General features: G+C 45.3%; 1 protein-coding gene across 7 annotated transcripts in view; it reads left to right on the top strand.

Moving 5' to 3' along the window:
* The window catches only part of LOC136004469 (methyl-CpG-binding domain protein 2), a 92,726-nt gene extending 74,151 nt beyond the window's left edge, over nucleotides 1-18,575 (top strand). For 6 of the 7 annotated variants that reach the window (XR_010608468.1, XR_010608469.1, XR_010608470.1 and 3 more), the window contains 5 exons: nucleotides 1,740-1,830; nucleotides 13,756-13,933; nucleotides 15,270-15,410; nucleotides 16,753-16,797; nucleotides 18,107-18,575. Coding sequence is in view for 1 of the 7 variants with exons in the window: in XM_065660963.1 (XP_065517035.1) it covers nucleotides 1,740-1,830; nucleotides 13,756-13,933; nucleotides 15,270-15,399 (399 nt within the window). In the remaining 6 variants the exon portion in view is untranslated. The remainder of the gene's footprint in view (nucleotides 1-1,739; nucleotides 1,831-13,755; nucleotides 13,934-15,269; nucleotides 15,411-16,752; nucleotides 16,798-18,106) is intronic. The other variant, XM_065660963.1, reaches the window with a different exon arrangement.
* Nucleotides 18,576-22,094: the final 3,519 nt, after the last annotated feature.

Raw genomic sequence — 22,094 nt, forward strand, 5'->3', positions numbered from 1 at the left:
GGAGGAGCTGTGCTTCAGTGCCAATCACTTTTGAAGCAGCTTGAACCCTTTCCTAGGCTGGCAGTATCTCTTTTGCATTTGAAGTATAGCTGGCCTCGGATCATCTGTATCCCTAAATCCAAAAGCCGAGGGGTCAACCTGGAGTCTCCCCTGGAGCTTTCTGCCAGAAGCTCCAGGTAGGACCATTCACTGTGGTGTAAGTCACATATTTCACATCTCGCCTGGTCCAGACTGCTCCGAGGGCCACTGCATGAACTCTCTCTTATGTAATTTATTCAATGGCTTGTTGGCTCAGGGTCCCATTTGAAATTATTCTTCTTCCGGGTCACGTGATAGAGAGAGCTTACAATCAGACTGTAATTTGGGATGTGCATTCTCCAGAACCCAACAACACCTAAGAAAGCTTGTGTTTATTTCTCACTATTTGGTGGTGTCCTGGGTTCAGCAGTAGCGGTCATTTTTTCTCCTTCTTAGTAGGAGACATTGCTGTTACCTTGTTGATCACATCTGTGGGAATCTGTTGCCATCCATCATGCCTTTGGCCACACCAGCCTGAGAAGTCCCTAGCTCGTGTCATCTCAGGAGCTAAGCATATTCGGGCTCAGTTAGTATTTGGATGGGAGACAGCCTGGCAATCCCGGCTGCTGCACGCTATTTTCAAAGAACTGTTGTGGTTTAAGCCCAGCCAGCCACTCAGAACCATGCAGCCGCTCACTCACTCCCCCACCTCTTGTAACTCCAGCTGGTTAAGAATGGTCCAGTAACTAAGGTATAATACAAAACTACTACTACTAACACCAATAATAATCATGAAAAGGGAGATAACAAGAGAACACAACCGCTCACCACCCGCCAACCAACTCCCAGCCCGACCCGAGCAGTGATTTGGGCCTTCTGGTTAACTCCCCCAGTTTATATACTGGGCATGACGTGTTGTGGTATGGAATATCTCTTTGGCTTCTTTGGGACAGGTGTTCTTTTCCTGCTTCCTCCGAGCTTCCCCTCCTCCCCAGCAGAGCATGAGACTCAGAAAGTCATTGGTCGGAGTAAACATTACTTAGCAACAACTAAAAACCTAGGTCTTATCAGCATTGTTCCCAGACTAAAGTCAAAAACACAGCACTGCAGCAGCTACTGAGAAGGAGAAAAATGACTGCTACAGCTGAACCCAGGACACATCATTATCATTATAGTAAATTGAAAAGGCTCATTTTAAAGAATAGGTGTGGCTAATCTCCAGAGGAGAACTTCAGGATGAATCTTCAGACTAGTAAGGTAGTGTCCTGGGTTCAGCAATAAGAAGTGGACCTAAATTTAGTTCATGTATCTTCCTAAAATTGGAAAGATTTGATTCCATTTCCAGATAAGTCAAGAGATATATATGGAGTCAGAGAAGGCCAGGTCATCAAGCCAGCACATATCTGAAGTGGCATAGCTGCCCATTGGCATTAGTCTTGGTGCAGCTCTACTGCTCCAAGGAGCAGTGCTGTCTCCAGTGTCTCAATGCACTCTGCATAATGCCATACAAGCATGCTTATGACTATAACTCTGCCACCAGATAGGATATTACATTTTTGGTAGCTTACGTGACTGTTAGTTTGATTATTTTGTACGCTGCTAGACACTGTCTGTCTTTTATTGTTCTGATGCTGTTTTGATCATGTTTATTTCCATGAGCTGATTTATGGGATTATTATTATTATTGTGATTTTGAATAAACAATCTTTTTTCTTTTATAGCTTTTCTGGGAGAAGAGGCTACAAGGCCTCAGCGCCTCGGATGTCAGTGAACAAATCATAAAATCCATGGAGCTACCTAAAGGTCTTCAAGGTATTGTGTTCACCTACTGCAGTTGCTTCAGATCCATGTTTGTGCTTAAAAAGGACAGAGTTTTTGGTGCACTTAATTTTTCAGTTTACAGTCAGATTAAGTATACTTGAAATTGTAAATGTTCTTGCTGGCAAAATGCCTGAGTCGTAGAATCATCGAATACCTACTTAGCATTGGAAAGAACCTTAAGATCATCTAGTTCCAACCCCCCTACCATGGGCAGGGACACCTCACACTAAAACATGTCACTCACCCAAGGCTCTGTCCAACATGGCCTTGAACACCACCAGGGACGGAGCATTCACAACTTCCCTGAGCAACCCATTTCAGTGTCTCACCACCCTCACAGTTAAGAACTTCTTCCTTATATCTAACCTAAACTTCCACTGTTTAAGTCTGAACCCTTTACCCCTTGTCCTATCACTACAGTCCCTAATGAAGAGTCCCTCCTCAGCATCCTTATAGGCCCCCTTCAGATACTGGAAGGCTGCTATGAGGTTTCCAGGCAGCTTTCTCTTCTCCAGGCTGAACAGCCCCAACTTTCTCAGCCTGTCTTCATACGGGAGGTGCTCCAGCCCCCTTATCATCCTCTTGGACATCCTCTGGACTTGCTCCAACAGCACCATGTCTCAATCAGAGACAAATGGTGTTGTCTAGACCCAACATTCATACAAGCATTTAACATATCATCTATGCTCGGATCTCGTAATAGCCACAGTGATTTCTGACAGTCAGGGTTAGCATTCTCAATAGCAAGTTGTTTGAAAATACATTTGCGTGCTTGCTCATTATCTATCTGTTTCTTCAGAGCCTCATTAATTCAGTCTAAAAACTTCATAAACGGCTCGTTTGACTCTTGTTTGATTCGGACAAAAGGCTGTCTCTGTTTACCAGAGTCAGGGACAGTTTTCAAAGCCCACAGTGCCAACTGTTTAACTTGCTGCAAGCCTACCTGGCAAATCTTAGCTTGTGCAGCATTGGTGCCAAAATCAGCTTGACCCAGTAACACAGTGGAATAAATAGATGGATCAATTTTTGATGCCCAGAGAAGGATACGTTTCGATTCTTCCTTATCAACTTTTTCGCATACTGCTTAAGAATTATAGCAAAAACTTCTAGAACATTTCCTTGCTCTTTTGATAAATCAGACCCCGTAATTCTCAGCCATTTACCCCCATCCTGCGAGAGGCAATCCATGTGGTTTGAATTCATAGAATCATAGAATAGTTAGGGTTGGAAAGGACCTTAAGATCATCCAGTTCCAACCCCCCTGCCATGGGAAGGGACACCTCACACTAAAACATACCACCCAAGGCTTCATCCAACCTGGCCTTGAACACTGCCAGGGATGGAGCATTCACAACCTCCCTGGGCAATCTATTCCAGTGCTTCACCACCCTAACAGGAAAGAACTTCCTCCTTATATCCAATCTAAACTTCCCCTGTTTAAGTTTTAACCCATTACCCCTTGTCCTGTCACTACAGTCCCTGATGAAGAGTCCCTCCCCAGCATCCCTATAGGCCTCCTTCAAGTACCGGAAGGCTGCCATGAGGTCTCCACACAGCATTCTCCAGGCTGAACAGCCCCAACTTTCACAGCCTATCTTCATATGGGAGGCTCTCCAGCCCCCTGATCGTCCTCGTGGCCCTCCTCTGGACTTGTTCCAAGAGTTCCATGTCCTTTTTATGTTGAGGACACCAGAACTGCACACAATACTCCAGGTGAGGTCTCACAAGAGCAGAGGGGCAGGATCACCTCCTTCGACCTGCTGGTCACGATCCTTTTGATGCAGACCAGGACACGGTTGTCTTCCTGGGCTGCAAGTGCACACTGCAAATTCGCTTCCTTTCAGTGTACACCTTTGCTTACTTTCAGCAAGCAGTTCAGCTGAGCCACGCAACTGGATCGATGACTAGTCGCTTTTCATGCCCCATGTGGTGGGCACCATTTTTGGCAATTCGCGACACAGACTCAAGTTGATGCAGAGACTCAAATACAATTTTATTACAACCAACCCCTTTTTATTCCCCTATTCGGTACTTTCCCAACCTGCACATACATACAACGTTCATTCTAACTGGTCCCTGTAAAACTCTCCAGGTAAACAGTCCTATCACAGTACTGCAGACCCTCTCACAACCCCTACATCCTCTGGCCCCAACTCATCGCCCCAGGGCTTGTCAAAGCACCAAGGCCTCAGAGCTCATTCCCAAACTGTTCTTCATACAAATCTTATCACCTTCACTCCCCACAGGGCTGTACCACCCCTCCAACACATATCAGGATAGTTTAAGTTCCCCGTTAGGACAAGGGACTGCCAGGGTGAGGCTGCTCATATCTGTCTATAGAGTGCTTCATCCAGAGAGTCCTCCTGATCAAGGGTCTGTAACAGATCCCCACAGTAATGTCTCCCACAGCTGTTTTCCCTTTAACCCTGACCCACAAACTCTCTGTAAACTGCTCACCTGCCCCCAGACAGAGTTCCATACTCTCCAGCCTATCCCTAACATAAAGGGCAACTCCCCCTCCCCACCTGCCTGGCCTGTCCTTTCTAAAGAGCCTGTAACCTTCCATTCCAACACTCCAGTCATAGGAGCCATCCCACCATGTTTCTGTGATGCCTATTATATCATACCCCTGTAGACGTGCACACATCTCTAATTCCTCTTGTTTGTTCCCCATGCTACAGGCATTTGTATAGAGGCATCTGAGACAATCTCCAAATGAAGCTGACTCATTGGCTGGAGCAGCTGAAATATCTCTGCATCTCTCCAAGCATTTATTATAGGTGCTGGCAGCTGTCTGGGTGTGCTGGGATGGATTGATTCCTCCCCTTCCCCAACACACCTAGTTTAAAGCTGCCTTGACCAGCCTGGCAAACCTCCTACCAAAGCAGGTCTTCCCCTTTGTCAGACCAGTTCCACCAGCCTCCAGTAGACCTAGGCTCTCAAATCAAGTCCCCATGTTCTAAATAACCAAACCCCTGACTATGGCACCACCGTTCTAACCATTTATTAACCTGCCAAATCCACATGGCCTTTTTAAGGTCCTCCCCTTGGACCTGGAGAACTGATGAAAAAAACTATCTGAGCTCCAGAGCCCCCAACCGCCACTCCCAGGGCTCTGTAGTCCTTAATGTTCTCCAGGCTACTGCTGTCTATGTCACTAGTACCCACATGGACTACAAGAAGTGGGTAATACTCAGCAGGACTCTACTAGGCCAAGTAGCCTCTCAGCAACATCCTTGATCTGAGCCCATGGTAGGCAACACACCTCCCTCGAGACTTGGTCAGGCTGACAGATGTCATGCCAGATAAGTGCCTTTGAGCCTTTCAGAGTCCCTGTCCTGGGTTCAGCAGTAGCAGTTACTTTTCTCCTTAGTAGCTAGTGCAGTGCTGTGTTTTGGTTTTTTGGCCTGGGAACAGTGCTGATAATGCCGATGGTTTTAGTTGCTGCTCAAATGTTTGGTCTGGCCAAGGACTTTCTGAGCCTCATGCTCTGCCAGGGAGGAGGGGAAGCCGGGAGGAAGCAGAGACAGGACACCTGACCCAAACTAGCCAAAGAGGTATTCCATACCACAGCACGTCATGCCCAGGATGTAACGGGGAGTTACTCAGAAGGGCTGGGGACTGCAGGGTTGGAGGAGGTATCGGTCAGTGCTCGGCTGGGGGGAGTGGGGCGAGTTATGGGTCGGCTGGTTTTGAGGTGTTGTATTATTTCCTCTTGTTATTTCCTTTATCATTATTATCATTGGTGGTAGCAGTAGTGGTTTGCGTTATACCTTAGTTACTAAACTGTTCTTATCTCAACCCGTGGGAGTTGCATTCTTTTTGATTCTCCTCTCCGTCCCTCCGGGTGTAGGGGGAGGGCAAGAAGGGGGGGAGTGAGTGGACAAGCTTTGTGGTTGGGTTTAAACCACGACAGTCCCCTACTACTATGACCCACTGCTTTTTCCCTGTAGGCACTAGTACTGATCCTCTTTACTGGTGCATCAGCTGGTTACTCATTTGGTGAGGTGTGCCTTTCCTCCTTAGCCCCCTGCAGAACTGCAAAGCTGTTCTGGTCGGGGACATCAGATTTAGGAGGAAGTCTCTCACTTTTAATTGTCCTCTTCCTCTTTGTTGGCTTTTTTTGTTACTAGTTCAAATCTTCCTGGGTTAATGCCCTCCTTCTTTTTTGTATGAGCTATGATGGACACTTGTGGCCCCTGCACAGTTTGGGGCTGGGGCAAGCAGTCCAGCTCCCTATCAGCTTCCCTGATATCTCTTAGCTCACCGACAATCTCCCTCAGCTCAGCCCCCTGCTACAGGAGGACCTCCACCAGGGCCCACCGAGTTGAGCTCTGGCCATTTTCTACCCTGGCCTCAAGAGACAAGTTGAGGCACATTCTACACTCCGAGGTCTGCACTGCAGCCTCCCTCTCATCAGTTCTGTCTGGGTGCCGATGCTGGTCACTGTCCGGGCACCCAGAGCAGAGCTCCCAGGCTGGGCCGTGGCCCTGAGGCGAGTGCTCACCATCCTGCTCACTACCCGCTCGCCCTGCCGTGCCATGCCGACTAACGTCACACTCCTGGTTGCTCACACTCCCTGGGATGGATTTTTACCTGTTCAGTACTAGTGCCTTTCCTCCTGGTGCCATCCCTAGCGAATCAGCTGCTCACATCAGCTGAGCTGCCAGCTCCTGGGCAAGTCCTGTTGACGGCTTGAGGCTCCCTTGGTGGCTCTTGCCGGTCAGAATTGAGGCTCCTGGCCATTGTGTTTCCCCCCACTCCGGTGCTGGAGGTGTCCTCTCTGGAGCTACTCACCTTGGCAATTTCAAGTCTCAAAAAATACAGAATCATAGAATAGTTAGGATTGGAAAGGACCTTAAAATGATCTAGTTCCACCCCCCTGCCATGGGCAGGGACACTGCACACTAAACCATAGCACCCAAGGCTTCGTCCAACCTGGCCTTGAACACTGCCAGGAATGAAGCATTCACAACCTCCCTGGGCAACCGATTCCAAGGCCTCACCACACTAACAGGAAAGAACTTGCTCCTTATATCCAGTCTAAACTTCCCCTGTTTAAGTTTTAACCAGTTACCCCTTGTCCTGTCACTACAGTCCCTAATGAAGAGTCCCTCCCCAGCATCCCTATAGGCCCCCTTCAGGTACTGGAAGGCTGCTATGAGGTCTCCACGCAGCCTTCTCTTCTCCAGGCTGAACAGCCCCAACTTTCACAGCCTATCTTCATACAGGAGGTGCTCCAGTCCCCTGATCATCCTCGTGGCCCTCCTCTGGACTTGTTCCAAGAGTTCCATGTCCTTTTTATGTTGAGGACACCAAAACTGCACACAATACTCCAGGTGAGGTCTCACAAGAGCAGAGTAGAGGGGCAGGATCACTTCCTTCGACCTGCTGGTCATGCTCCTCTTGATGCAGACCAGGATACGGTTGGCTTTCTGGGCTGAGAGCGCACACTGCCGGCTCATGTTCTTTTCCTCATTGACCAACACCCCCAAGTCCTTCTCTGCAGGGCTGCTCTGAATCTCTTCTTTGCCCATCCTGTAGCTGTGCCTGGGATTACACTAACCCAGGTGTAGGTCCTTGCACTTGTCATGGTTAAACTTCATGAGGTTGTCATCAGCACACCTCACAAGCGTGTCGAGGTCCCTCTGTATGGCACCCGAAGGGTGTCAACCGAACCACACAGCTTGGTGTCATCGGCAAACTTGCTGAGGGCACACTCAATCCCACTGTCCATGTCAGCGACAAAGATGTTTAACCAGTCCCTGAGGGACACCACTCGTTACTGGTCTCCAGCCAGACACTGAGCCATTGACCACAAGTCTTTGCATGCAGCCATCCAGCCATTTCTTTATCCGCCAAGTGGTCCATCTATCAAACTGATGTCTCTCCAATTTAGAGACAAGGATGTCACGTGGGACAGTGTCGAACGCTTTGCACAAGGCCAGGTAGATGACATCAACTGCTCTACCCCTGTCCATCAGTTCTGTAGCTCCATCCTAGAAGGCCATCAAATTGGTCAGGCAGGATTTCCCCTTAGTGAAGCCATGCTGGCTGTCACCAAGCACCTTGTTGTTTTTCATGTGCCTTTGCATGCCTTGCAGGAGAATGTGCTCCAAGATTTTTCCAGGCACAGAGGTGAGACAGACTGGTCTGTAATTCCCCGGGTCATCCATTTTCCCCTTCTTGAAAATGGGGGTTATATTTCCTTTTTCCAGTCGTCGGGAACTTCACCTGACTGCCATGATTTTTCAAATATGATGGACAGTGGCTTAGCAAATTCATTCAGCAGCTGCTTCAGGACCCGTGGATGGATTTCATCAGGTACCATGGACTTGTGTGCGTTCAGATTTTGAAGATGGTCTCGAACTAGATCCTCTCCCACAGTGGGCCTGAGGTCTTCATTCTCACAGTCCCTGTGTCTACCTTCCAAGACTTGGGTGGTGCGGTCAGAGACTTTGCCAGTGAAGACCATGTCAAAGAAGTCATTCAGAACCTCAGCCTTCTCCAAATCCTGTGTAGCCAGTTCTCCCGAGAGCTTCCGGAGGGGGCCTACATTGTCCCTAGTCTGTTTTTTGTTTGCTGCATAGCTGTAGAATCCCTTCCTGTTATCCTTAACATCCCTAAACAAATTTAATTCTAACTGGGCCTTAGCCTTCCTAACCTGGTCCCTAGCTTCCCGGAAAACATCCCTGTATTCTTCCCAGGCCGCCTGTCCTTGCTTCCACCTTTTATAAGCCTGTTTTTTTCTTTGATTTTTTTCTCAGCAGCTCCTTATCCATCCAAGGTCTCCTGGCCCTCCTGCTGCACTTCCTTCTAGTTGGGATGCAACACTCCTGAGCTTGCAGTACGTGACCCTTGAATATCAACCAACAATCTTGGGCCCCCCTGCCCTCCAGGGCTATATCCCATGGAACCTTAATCACAGAATCACAGAATCCCAAGGGTTGGAAGGGACCTCAAAAGATCATCTAGTCCAACCCCCCTGCAAGAGCAGGGTAACCTACAGTACATCACACAGGAACTTGTCCAGGTGGGCCTTGAATATCTCCAGTGTAGGAGACTCCACAACCCCCCTGGGCAACCTGTTCCAGTGCTCTGTCACTCTTACAGTAAAGAAGTTCTTCCTGATGTTAACGTGGAACTTCCTATGCTCCAGTTTACACCCATTGCCCCTTGTCCTATCACTGGATATCACTGAAAAAGCCTAGCTCCATCATCCTGACACCTACACTTTACATATTTGTAAATATTGATGAGGTCACCCCTCAGTCTCCTCTTCTCCAAGCTAAAGAGACCCAGCTCCCTCAGCCTCTCCTCATAAGGGAGATGTTCCACTCCCTTAATCATCTTTGTGGCTCTGCGCTGGACTCCTTCAAGCAATTCCCTGTCCTTCTTGAACAGAGGGGCCCAGAACTGGACGCAATATTCCAGATGCAGCCTCACCAAGGCTGAGTAGAGGGGGAGGAGAACCTCTCTTGACCTACTAACCACTCCCTTTCTAATGCACCCTAAGATGCCATTTGCCTTCTTGGCCACAAGAGCACATAGCTGGCTCATGGTCATCCTCCTATCCACCAGGACCCCCAGGTCCCTTTCCCCTTCGCTACTTTCCAGCAGGTCAACCCCCAACCTGTACTGGTACATGGGGTTGTTCTTCCCCAGATGCAAGACTCTACACTTGCCCTTGTTAAATTTCATCAAGTTTCTCCCCGCCCAACTCTCCAGCCTGTCCAGGTCTCGCTGAATGGCAGCACAGTCCTCTGGTGTGTCAGCCACTCCTCCCAGTTTTGTGTCATCAGCAAACTTGCTGAGGGTGCACTCAGTTCCCTCATCCAGGTCATTGATGAAAATATTAAACAGCACCGGTCCCAGCACCGACCCCTGAGGAACTCCACTAGTCACAGACCTCCAGCTAGATTCTGCGCCATTGACCACAACTCTCTGCCTTCTTCCTTTCAACCAGTTCTCGATCCACCTCACTACTTGATCGTCAAGCCCACACTTCTTTAGCTTATCTATGAGGATGCTGTGGGAGACAGTATCAAATGCCTTACTGAAATCAAGAAAAACTACATCTACCGCTCTACCATCATCCCTCCACCTAGTCACTTCCTCATAGAAGGCTATAAGGTTGGTCATACATGACTTCCCCCTCATAAAACCATGTTGGCTGTTCTTAATGACCCCCTCGTCCTTGATATGCCTAGTGATGGAGTCAAGAATAAGTTGTTCCATCACCTTTCCAGGGATGGAGGTAAGGCTGACCGGTCTATAATTACCCGGGTCCTCCTTCTTGCCCTTCTTATAGATTGGTGTGACCTTTGCCATCCGCCAATCCTCAGGCACCTCGCCCGTTTCCCACGACTTACCAAAGATGATGGAAAGTGGCCTAGCAATGACCTCCGCCAGCTCCCTCAGCACCCGTGGGTGCATTCCATCCGGACCCATCGATTTACAGATGTCCAGATTGCATAGCTGATCCCTAACCCAATCCTCATCTACCAAAGCAAACTCCTCCTGTTCCTGAAGATGCCAAAGTTTGCTTTTTTGAAGTCCAGGGCAGTCAGCTTGCTGCACGCTCTTCTCAGTGTCCTGAGGATCTCGAATTCGACCATCTTGTGATCGCTGCATCCAAGGCTGCCCTGGACCATCACATTTCCAACAAGCCCTTCCCTGTTGGTGAGCATGAGGTCAAGCATGGCACCTCCCCTTGTCGGCTCCTTTATTACTTGCAGAAGGAGGTTGTCTTCCACACAATCGAGGAACCTCCTTGATTGCTAGTGCAGGGCCGTACCATCGTTCCAACAGATGTCAGGGTGGTTGAAGTCCCCCATGAGAACAAGGGCCTGTGAGCGTGAAGCTTTTCCTATGTGTCTGTAGAGTGCTTCATCCACAGGTTCCTCTTGACCAGGCAGTCTGTAACAGATCCCCACAGTAATGTCTCCCACGGCTGTTTTCCCTTTAATCCTGACCCACAAACTCTCTGTAAACTGCTCACCTGCCCCCAGACAGAGTTCCATACTCTCCAGCCTATCCCTAACATAAAGGGCAACTCCCCCTCCCCACCTGCCGGGCCTGTCTTTTCTAAAGAGCCTGTAACCTTCCATTCCAACACTCCAGTCATAGGAGCCATCCCACCATGTTTCTGTGATGCCTATTATATCATACCCCTGTAGACGTGCACACATCCCTAATTCCTCTTGTTTGTTCCCCATGCTATGGGCGTTTGTACAGAGGCATCTGAGCTGAGCTCCAAATGAAGCCGGCTCATTGGCTGGAGCGGCTGGAACATCTCTACATTGCTCCGAGCATTTATTATAGGTGCTGGCAACTGACTGGGTGTGTTGGGATGGAATGATGCCCCCCTCCCCCAACATATCTAGTTTAAAGCATCCTTGACAAGTCTGGCAAGCCTCCTACCAAAACCACTCTTACCCTTCTTTATTAGAGGAACTCCACCAGCTCCCAGTAGACCTGGCCTACAAACTTGGGTCCCATGTTCTAGACACCCAAACCCCTGACTATGACACCAACCTTTTAACCATTTATTAATCTGGCCAATCCTCCTAGCTTTTTTAAGGTCTTACCCTTTTTCTTGGATAATTGACAAAAAGACAATCTGAGCTCCAGAGCCCCTAACCACCTCTCCCAGGGCTCTGTAGTCCTTCTTTATGTTTTCCAGGCCACTACTATCTATATCCCTAGCACCCACATGGATCTCTAGAAGTGAGTAATAGTCCTTGTCACTTACTAGAGCAGGCAGCCTCTCTGCAACATCCCCGATCCGTGCCCCAGGTAGGCAACACACTTCCCTTGAGACTGGGTCAGGCCGACAGATGAGTGCTTCTGTCCCTTTCAAAGTACAGTCCCCTACTACTACGACCTGCTGCTTTTTCCTCGCAGTACCAGTAGAGAACTTCTTTACCTGTGCATCAGCCGGCTGTTTCTGGTGCAAGTACATTTCCTCATCAGCCTCCTGCAGGACAGCAAAGTGGTTCTGGGTAGGGACAACAGATTTAGGAGGAAGCCCCTTGCTTTTAATTGTCCTCTTCCTCCTGTTTTTTGTTGTTTGTTTTTTTTTTTTTTTTTTGTTACTAATTCCTAGCTTCCTGGGTTAACAGCCTCCTTCTTTCCTCCATGAGCTAGTAGGGAAGCTTGAGGCCCCTGCACACTTTGGGCCTGGAGCACATAGTCCTGCTTTCTCTCAGCTTCCCTGACATCTTGCAGCCTATTAATAGCATCCCACAGCTCAGACACCTGCTGTGGGAGAACCTTCACCAGGCAGCACTGAGTGCAGCCCTGCCCATTGTGCACCTTTCTCTCACAAGACCAGTGCAGGCACTCTCTACACTCCGAGCTCTGCACTGCAGCTTCCCCTCTCATCTGTTCTGCCTGGGTGCCTACACTGGCCATCGGCAAGGCAGCCAGAGCAGAACTCTCAGACCAGGCCCTGGTCATACAACGAGTGCTCACCATCCCACTCACCTGTCCACATGAACTGCCAAGCAAACTTCCTCAACCCACCCTATTTACCCACTCTCTTCATTGCACTCCCTGGGCCTGGCTTTTAACCACTCAAAAATGGTGCCGCTTCTCCTGGCTCCGCCTCCTGTGAGTCAGCTGCTCGTGTCAGCTGAGCTGCTGGGTCTTGTGCAAGTCCTGTTGAGTACTTGAGGCTCCCTCGGTGGCTTTCTTTGCTCTGAGTTGAAGTTCCTGGATGCTGATCTCCCCCTGCTCTGGTGTTGAAGGCATCCTCTCTCAAGCTACTCACTTCAGGAATTTATTATTTTTAGTTCATTTCTGTAGTTAACATCACCTGCACTGCAGGACTGCACTCTCCCCCTCTACTCCACTCTTGTGAGACCCCACCTGGAGTACTGCATTCAACTCTGGTGCCCTCAGAGCTGAACAAGGACCTGCTTGAGTGAGCCCAGAGGAGGGCCACAAAGGTGATCAGAGGGCTGGAGCACCTCTCCTGTGAAGACAAGCTGAGAGAACTGGGCTTGTTCAGCCTGGAAAAGAGAAAGCTCTGGAGACACCTTATAACAGTCCTCCAATACCTAGAGGGAGCCTACAAGAATTCTGGTGAGGGACTTTTTACAAAGACTTATAGCAACAGGACATGGGGGAATGGCTTTAAGCTGAAAGAGAGTAGGTTTAGATTAGACATTAGGAAAACATTCTTTATGGCGAGGGTGGTGAGACACTGGAACAAGCTGCCCAAGGAAGTTGTGGCTGCCCCATCCCTGAAAATGTTCAAGGCCAGGTTGCATGTGGCTTTGAGTAACCTGGTCTAGTGGAAGGTGTCCCTGCCCATGGCAGGGGGGTTAGAACTAGATGATCTTTAAGGTCCCTTCCAACCCAAACTATTCTACAATTCTGTGATTCTATGAAAGTTGATTTAAAATATGTTCAAGTCACAGTTCAAAATTAATAACTTTGTTCCACTGCTTGGGAGATTTTCTTGGGAATTTGAGTGTTGTAAAATATCTCCAGTGTTTATTTTCCAGAATTAATTTAATACCTTGTAGTGTTAAAGCAAAGACTGTGCTGTTGTGGATTAATACCATGAAGCTGCAAAGAAGGTATTTCAATATGTGACTGATAAATTTATAATAATCTGATCATCTTGATTAAAAAAGATATGATATTGTAATTGTTAGTGTAAGCAAAATAACCTAAACAATTTTAGAAACAAGATGACTTTTGAAATGTTATCTTAAATGAGAACTGTGGTACTACAAATCCATTTTTAAGAACTTGCATTTAAATGTTTAGATTATACAATCATGTCCAGTGGCAATTATATCATGAGTGTACCTAACCTTACAAACTGAGAAGACCTCTGACACTGGTAGTTACATATGAAATGTGAAATTATTATGTGAAATTATTCAGTTATCTTTGTTTTAGGAGTTGGCCCTGGGAATAATGACAATACCCTGTTATCAGCTGTTGCTAGTGCTTTGCACACCAGTTCTGCACCTATCACGGGACAGCTCTCTGCAGCTGTTGAGAAGAACCCAGCTGTCTGGCTTAATACATCTCAACCCCTCTGCAAAGCTTTCATAGTCACAGATGATGACATTAGGTAAGTTTTGTAAAGTCTTCAGTAAAATTAAAAGCAAGTTCAATTAAAGTAGATTCCTTCCTGGCTCAGTGCAGTCCTGGAAGAGAGGTATGAACATTTTTCTTTTACCTGTTGATAAGTTGATTAGTTCAGTAACTTAAAAAATGGATCTTAAAAGATGGTAACAATGTTTTATTACTGATTTAAAAAAAAAAAAGTATTTCATCTTATGTGTGCTCTTGGGATCATTTTCATTCCATTAACAGATACTGAATTTGCTACTCTTTTATTTCTCCTTTGTCACAGGTTCTGCAAAAGATAAGGCATCTTTGGTTTTGTTTGGTTCTGTGCCGTGGGGTTTGAAAGATCACTCTCTAGGCATTGAAAGTTAACAGCTCTGGGACAGTAAGCTGTATACTGAAGATAAAAATCAAGGATAGAAAACAGCTGGAAGATAGAAAACATGTTCTGTACTGAACTGCTAGCTTGTTCTTTTTTTGATGTTTTTTTTTTTTTTCCTTCATTTTGATATCTCTGTAAGCAGACAGCCTAATAGATAAGGCTGAATAGATAGGTAGGAGCAATTAAATAAAAAATGGAAATGGTGAAGTTCCTTGAGGTTCTTCCACTGCATATGCATTTATGTAGGACTTGGAGTTGGTTCTTTGAGCACTTAGAAACCTACTCAGTGCCCCACCATCCTGTAGAGGTGCTTCTGGTGTACACACCCTTACTCAAGGAAAGAGGGAGATTGCCTCAGATCTCCTTTACAGTGCTTGTGACAGGAATCTTCTGCTGTGATTTTTAGTGATCTACCCTAAAGTATCTCTGCCAAAAAAATAAAAAGGAAAAAGAAAAAAGCCAGTCTAGTAAAGATAGCCCAGTGGGAAACTGCTCCATTAACTTTGTGTTTGGTCTTTTCAAGTATCTAATCTGAGAGTGGAAGATCATACGTCACATTCAGTACTTCTGTCACTGTGTGAGGGAAAGGAAACCATGCATGCTAAACCAGAGTGGGTTTTGGCTTAGAGTGCTCTCATTTTAGTCCCTGAATATGTGCAAAGGTAACAGAACTAGTCAGTAAGGGTTTAAAGAGGTGGTCGATGCCCCAAGCATTTGGACAATGCCCCTAATAATATGCTTTAACTTTTGGTGAGCCCTGGAGGGGTCAGGCAGTTGGACTAGATAATCATTGTAGGTCCCTTCCAACTAGAACTATTCTATCATATTCTGTTCTCAGTTAAAATAAGAGTTGAGAAACCAGTCCTGAGTCATTGTTGGAAGTATTATGCTCTCAACCTACTAGTACACTTGAAGGACTGACATTTCTGTCCCTTCTTCCCTTATCTCCCTTCAGAAAACAAGAAGAGCGGGTGCAACAAGTGCGTAAAAAGCTGGAGGAAGCACTAATGGCAGACATCTTGTCACGAGCAGCTGATACAACAAAAGATACAGATGTAAAAATGGATAATAGAGATGAAGTATAAAAAGAAATCAGGTGAGTCCAATCTCTGAGATTTAGCTGTCTCAGCAGTCAGTTGGTGGACAGTAGTGTATCACACACAAGCAGTCCTGCTTTCTCCCCACACACAAGCAGTCCTGCTTTCTCCCCACACACATTAGCTGACATGCCCTCTATCAGCAGAACACAAGGGTGAATTTGCAGATATAGATGTGAACAACCTCATGTTAAAAGCAACACAGATCACTAGGGAGGAAAAAACAGTGATTTTAATCCTTTACAGCAAAGACCCAGTCTCTAGAAACTACTGCAGGTATCTTTTCTGGCACTTAATACTTGAAACTGGAGTAAAGCAATCAAAGTAACTGGCCTTTTTCTGTTCTTCAAATTTAATTTAGTAAAATTACATAACAAGTTCTGAAACTTTTCTGCTTATTTTTAAATGATCAATGCCTCTACAAATTAATTTTCCAAGGTATATTCTTGTATCTGCATCAAAAGAAGCATGACCAGCAGGTCGAAAGAGATGATCCTGCCCCTCTACTCTGCTCTTGTGAGACCTCACTTGGAGTATTGTGTGCAGTTCTGGTGTCCTCAACATAAAAAGGACATGGAACTGTTGGAACAAGTCCAGAGGAGGGCCACGGGGATGATCAGGGGACTGGAGCACCTCCCATATGAAGATAGGCTGAGAAAGTTGGGGCTGTTCAGCCTGGAGAAGAGAAGGCTGCGTGGAGACCTCATAGCAGCCTTCCAGTATCTGAAGGGGGCCTATAAGGATTCTGGGGAGGGACTGTAGTGGTAGGACAAGGGGTAACAGGTTCAAACTTAAACAGGGGAAGTTTAGGTTACATATAAGGAAGAAGTTCTTTACTGTGAAGGTGGTGAGACACTGGAATAGGTTGCCCAAAGAAGTGGTAAATGCTCCATCCCTGGTGGTGTTCAAGGCCAGGTTGGGCAGAGCCTTAGGTGACATGGTTTAGTGCGAGATGTCCCTGCCTGTGGCAGGGGGATTGGAATTAGATGATCTTAAGGTCTTTTCCAACCCTAACTATTCTATGATTCTATGATCTTATACCTCTTTACAGTACTGATCTGTGGATTTGCCAAACACTTTGTTTTTTCTTTTAAAATCACCTGCAGAAGAATGATAATTCATTCTCCTGTTTCTGTTAAGCACACAGTGCTCATTTATGAAAGTGCATAACTTTAAGATCTGAACTTTTCATAAAGAGTTAGCTGAAATTTTAACAACTAAGAATTGTGTTTGGAGATGGTTGTGTAATTTTAAATGAATTAATTTCTTCTTTTTTTTTTTTTTTTGTTCTGTATTTACTAGCCACAAGGGGAAATAATATATGTACTTCTTATTTGACAGGTACAGTGGAGATAACTTTTACACAACTATGAATACTTTGTTCAGGTAACTTGTAGACATAGGATGGAAGTTTCCAGGCTGTGACCTGTTTAGCAAGGCTGTTGAACATTCAAACCAGTATTCAACCCATAGCATAGAGGGGTAATTCCATGGCATTTTGGTTCTCTGCTATAATATAAGCCTGGTGCACCCAACAGCCAGATGTTGCTTTTGCACTCAGTATCAGGACTGTGCACTAGGTTACTGCTTCAGGTACAAGGGTGTGTTGCTTGAGTAAATTCTTATAACTAGAAACAAAATGTGTTTAAAACGTACAGTCACTTTTATTACTTATAGTGTCAATGCCACATAAAGGAAAACTTGGTCTTTAAATGTGAACAAAAGCTATTTCCCAGTGTTGTTTACTGGGAACTTAACAGGCCAGAGATCTTGATGATTTCTGGGCTACTGGAATCTTTTAATTACTTTGTTACAGCTATTTACTATTAAACTCCTAATCCCTGAGTATTTCTCCTATAAAACTAATTATGGATAACTTTAAAGAACATTAAGAAAGAACATTAGTTTAAGCTGTGACATTTCAAATATTTGCCACTTTATAATCAAATTTTCATTTTGATTTTTTTTAATTTAGAATAAAATAATTATTTTCTAATGGAGTCATAAATCTGTTTGTAGAAGTGGTTATTTTTGCATTGGTACTGTGGTTCTCTGCAAAAATCAGTTGGATCAGTAGAACTTGAGTTTCGTCAACTTGTAAACTCATTATTTTTTTACATGTATGTAGCCAGTGTACATGTAGACATGCATGTGTTGGCTGTGTTCTGCAAAACTGCTTTTTTTTCCCCTAGTGGTTTTAATTATTGACTTGAACAAGATTTTTGAGTAAGTGGATTAATTAATGTAAAATATCTTGAAATATGCAAGTTTTTGTTTCCTTTTTACAGACTAATGTTCCAGTACGATCTTTTTATATTAAGAAAATTTTCACATATACATTGTGCTGTACTTAAACCCCAAGAATTCAGAAAGGGATTTAAGGCTGTAATACAGTACTGCAGAAGCCTGGGTGATGTGCCAGGAAGGTGTGTGGTGAAAGAGGCTGAATGGTGAAAGCATGTTATATATGCAGGTTGTGCTTAATGAAAAAGTAACTATGCACCTGCAGGACTCTTAACAACAGAGCAGCTACTTACATTGTATTAATTGTTTGTTACCCACTTACGAACTATTTATGGTGTGCTCTTAGTGTGGGAATGAAACACAGCTAAAACTGCTCCAACTAAGTTATTCTAATTGATGCCACCATCAGCCTTTACTTTTCCACAAGGGGTTATTTCTGTCTCTTTTACAGGTACTTTTAACTGACTTATCCCAGGAGGAACTTCCTAAAAGACAGAGGCACTTTCTCCTTCGGTCTTTCGTTATAAAAATAAATGGACCCAAGCACATTTTTATAGCTTTCTAATATCATTAAAACCAATGCCTTTTTTATACTTCTATTTTTGATGTATATATCTTATTTGAAAAGCAACTTTATTTTGTGTCCTATGACTTAAAGTCCTTTTTTAAGTATCGAATGTTACCCTTAATCTAAAGCTGAGCTTTTGATGCCAGGTTGCAAACTTACTGGAATTATATTGCCTGTACTAAATATTTGTTTTTCCTGTGGTTTTTAGTAAGAATAGATCAGAAGAACCAAATAATTTCCTAATTAAAGATTATTGTGACTCTATATATAAACAGATTTTTATACCTATGGCTGAAAACACCTGTACATTCTTCTGTCGTCACTGTAAAGACAAATAAATTATTATAATCTAGCAGTTGAAAATTTGCTGTGTTGTGGATAGATTAAGCAAAGATCGTCCCTGCTCATATTTCAGTGTTCCCTTGGCCAGATACGTCATGACTTCACAGAGTTCTGCTTTGAAGTCAAGGTGAGACTATAAGGAAAGTGTCTGGTGCAGAATGCAGCATGGGCCAAAACTTGGTTTTGTTTCTGTCTATCCAGACAAAGCAAGTAGGATGTCAGGGTGGCCTACAACACTGCAAAGATTTACATGAAGCGAGCTGGGTCTTTCACAGTTAATCAGAAAACCCAGAAATAATCAAAAAAACTGAACAGGTTTGCTTAACTTCCCTGGGGGCTTAAAGACTAAATTGCCTGGCAGGTCAGAGTAGTTCCAAGGTTAGAATAACATCTGCTTCTCCAGGTCTAGTAAGGTATCATCCTGCATTGCAGCCCATGCTGGGGGAGCTTTGCTGTAGCCTTTGGAGTCTCTCTTCTCTTTTCTGCACAAAGATGTAAAAGTGGGGAGACAGGTGATCTTACTGCAGGATTTCCTGGGATAGGTGTGGGCTAGGACACAATATTGTATTATATCAACCAACAATATTAAGAATTGGGGACTCAAACCCCTTCCCACTGCCATTTGAGCCATTTCATAGAACTTGCACCAGGGCAGTGGTGGTCTAATTATGATAGGTCTCCCAGGCCACATTCGTTATTTTTCCCAAATCACATTGGTCCTCTCCCTTAAGCTTTTGTACCTTTTTCCTTATATCTTCCATGGATTGACCTTTTATTAAATGGCCTAATTCTCTCCTTCCTTCCTCCAATTCAGGATCAATAGTATATTTATGCATCGCCTCTTTTAATCTTTCCACAAATCCAGAAGGCAATTCATTTATATCTTGCCTTATTTCATTGCCCACAACTTGTCTTAAAGGTACAATCACAGTTTCCCCTCATTTTCCCCTAGTTCACAATGCTATAGGGCTAAATCCTTCAGCCCCCTCTAACATCTCCCTTTCTGGTGCCTGTGCTTGTGCTTATGCTTGATTCTCATTGTCAGCACCTTCTGCCCCCGTATTCACAATACTTCTCCAAGGGGCTACCATCGAATCCTAATCCTCCTTTGGATTCCTCAAATGTTTGGTGCATAACTGTCCTATGCTGCACAAAGAGCAACAGCATTTAAGCAAATTTTACTATCTTTCTCCAAGGACAATACTAACGGGTCCTGGGGTGCAAGATTAAAATCACAATCCTTTCACCATTCCAGATGATTTCTCAAAGTGAAAAACATTTCCACATAAGTTACTTCATCCCACTTTCCTTCTCATCTCAAGAATAGCATCAATTATAACAAAGTATTATCATTAATTGTTCACAGACCACTTTTCCCCAAAATCCATTTGCACAACTGCCACCACTGATTACAGTATTTTACCAGAACGTCCTGAATAACTGAACCACCCAGGGGTCCACCAATTTGTTTCTAGTGTTGTAAAAGGCAACCCTGTGGGGACCGTTTCAGGACTCCCCCCTTGGAGTCAGTGGTACCTGTGATCCTGACCTCCACCCAGATACCAGTATCCGGACAACCAGAATCAGACTACCTTACCCACTGCACAGGGCGTCCCCTGCGACTAAGGGGGATAAGGGATGAGAAAGAATACATTTTTAAAGAAATAAAACCAGGGGTCTTATAGAGGTCCTGGGTTGGTCCAGGGATATGTGGTTGCTTTCAGGGAAATTCCCCAACACTGGCATGAAGGTCCCAGAGACTCCCTGTATCAGTGGGAAACATGGCAGAAGGTCCCTGTTTGGGCACCAAATTGTTGCTGTAAAAGTCAGTCAAAGAAACCCTCCAAGACTCAATTTGGAATTTTAGAAAGCAGCATTATTTATTGCAACGCTGGGCACACACGTGAATAGTTACGCAAGGGTGAGCACACCAGTTACTTGCAAGCAGCAACTATATATTTAGCATACTCATGCCTACTTAGAGCTCTCCCAGGAAATAATTTATATATTCATGATATTTCCAGGAACTAATATCTGCATTTTAATTATGCATGTGCTTTCTTGCTGAGTGGGGGTCTCTGGTGGTTTCCAATAGTCTTCCTCACTGCATTTACATATTTACCTAAGTGCTTGCACATGACTGCAAGGTCCTAGCGCTGAGTTAGCAGTGCTATGTCCTTGCTTTTGTTCTCTTCCAGACTCTGTTATCTTGAAGGCTAGCATCTTTGGTCTTTCTGCCTCCTTAGGTGTTATCAGTCCTGTGATGTTCCTTCCCCCATCAGCCGGATATTCTTTACTCCCTACATGTGTCCTGGTGTGTCAGTGACAACAGACAATGGTCTGTGGTGAAACACACAGAAATGGAATAGTACTGTTTGGCATGGGTTGTGGGAACACAACCTTGAAAATAAGGGAGTTAACACTGCTGTTAGCAAAAGGGAGTCTTGTACTGGTGTCCTGGGTTCAGCAGTAGCAGTCATTTTTCTCCTTCTTAGTAGCTGGTGCAGTGCTGTGTTTTTGACTTTTGGCCTGGGAACAGCGCTGATAACACTGATGTTTTTAGTTACTGCTCAAATATATAGTCTGATCAAGGACTTTCTGAGTCTCATGCTCTGCTAGGGAGGAGGGGAAGCCGGGAGGAAGCAGAGACTGGACACCTGACCCAAGCTAGCCAAAGAGGTGTTCCATACCACAGCACGTCATGCCCAGTATATAAACTGGGGGCAGTTACCTGGAAGGGCTAGATCACTGTTCATGTCGGGCTGGGTATCGGTCAGCGGGTGGTGAGCAGTTGTATTCTTTCCCCTCGTTATTTCCCTTATCATTATTATTATTGGTGGTATCAGTAGTGGTTTTGTGTTATTCCTTAGTTACTGGACTGTTCTTATTTCAACCCTTGGGATTTACATTCTTTCAATTATCCTCTCCATCCCTTCAGGAGTGGGGGGAGGAAGGGGAAGGAGTGAGCGACAGCTGTGTGGTTCTGGGTTGCTGGCTGGGCTTAAACCACGACAGTGGTGGTAGTAGCAGTTTTGTATTGTACCTTAGTTACTGGACTGTTCTTATCTCAAGCCGTGGGTTTTACATTCATTCGATTCTCCTCCCCATTCCTCTTTGAGCAGGGGGCACAAGAAGGTGGGGGAGTGAGTGAGTGGCTGCGTGGTTCTGAGTTACCAGCTTGGCTTAAACTACGACATGTCATCAAGTTAGAACAGTTTGCTGTATTTTACTATGTTAGTTTAAAGCCACACACACTATTGTTAGTTTAAACCTGTAATTCAAGCCTACACAGCAACATGTTGTCTAGGACTGTGTAATGATGGTACCTATTTTTTCCAGCAGGAGACTGATCAACTGGTCAGACACGGTGTCCAGACACCTGCAGCGTCTCAGGTAGCCTGCTTGTACCTAGGCTTCCCTAGGGGAATCTTACCTATTTCCTACTTTGTGCCACAAAATGTCCAAGCACCTCCCTGGGCACTGCTGGAGGCTCTCGGCTCTGCAGGTGCGGGGAGCGAGCAGAGGCAGC

Source organism: Lathamus discolor, chromosome W, assembly GCF_037157495.1.
Source record: "Lathamus discolor isolate bLatDis1 chromosome W, bLatDis1.hap1, whole genome shotgun sequence".
Classification (NCBI taxonomy): Eukaryota; Metazoa; Chordata; class Aves; order Psittaciformes; family Psittacidae; genus Lathamus; species Lathamus discolor.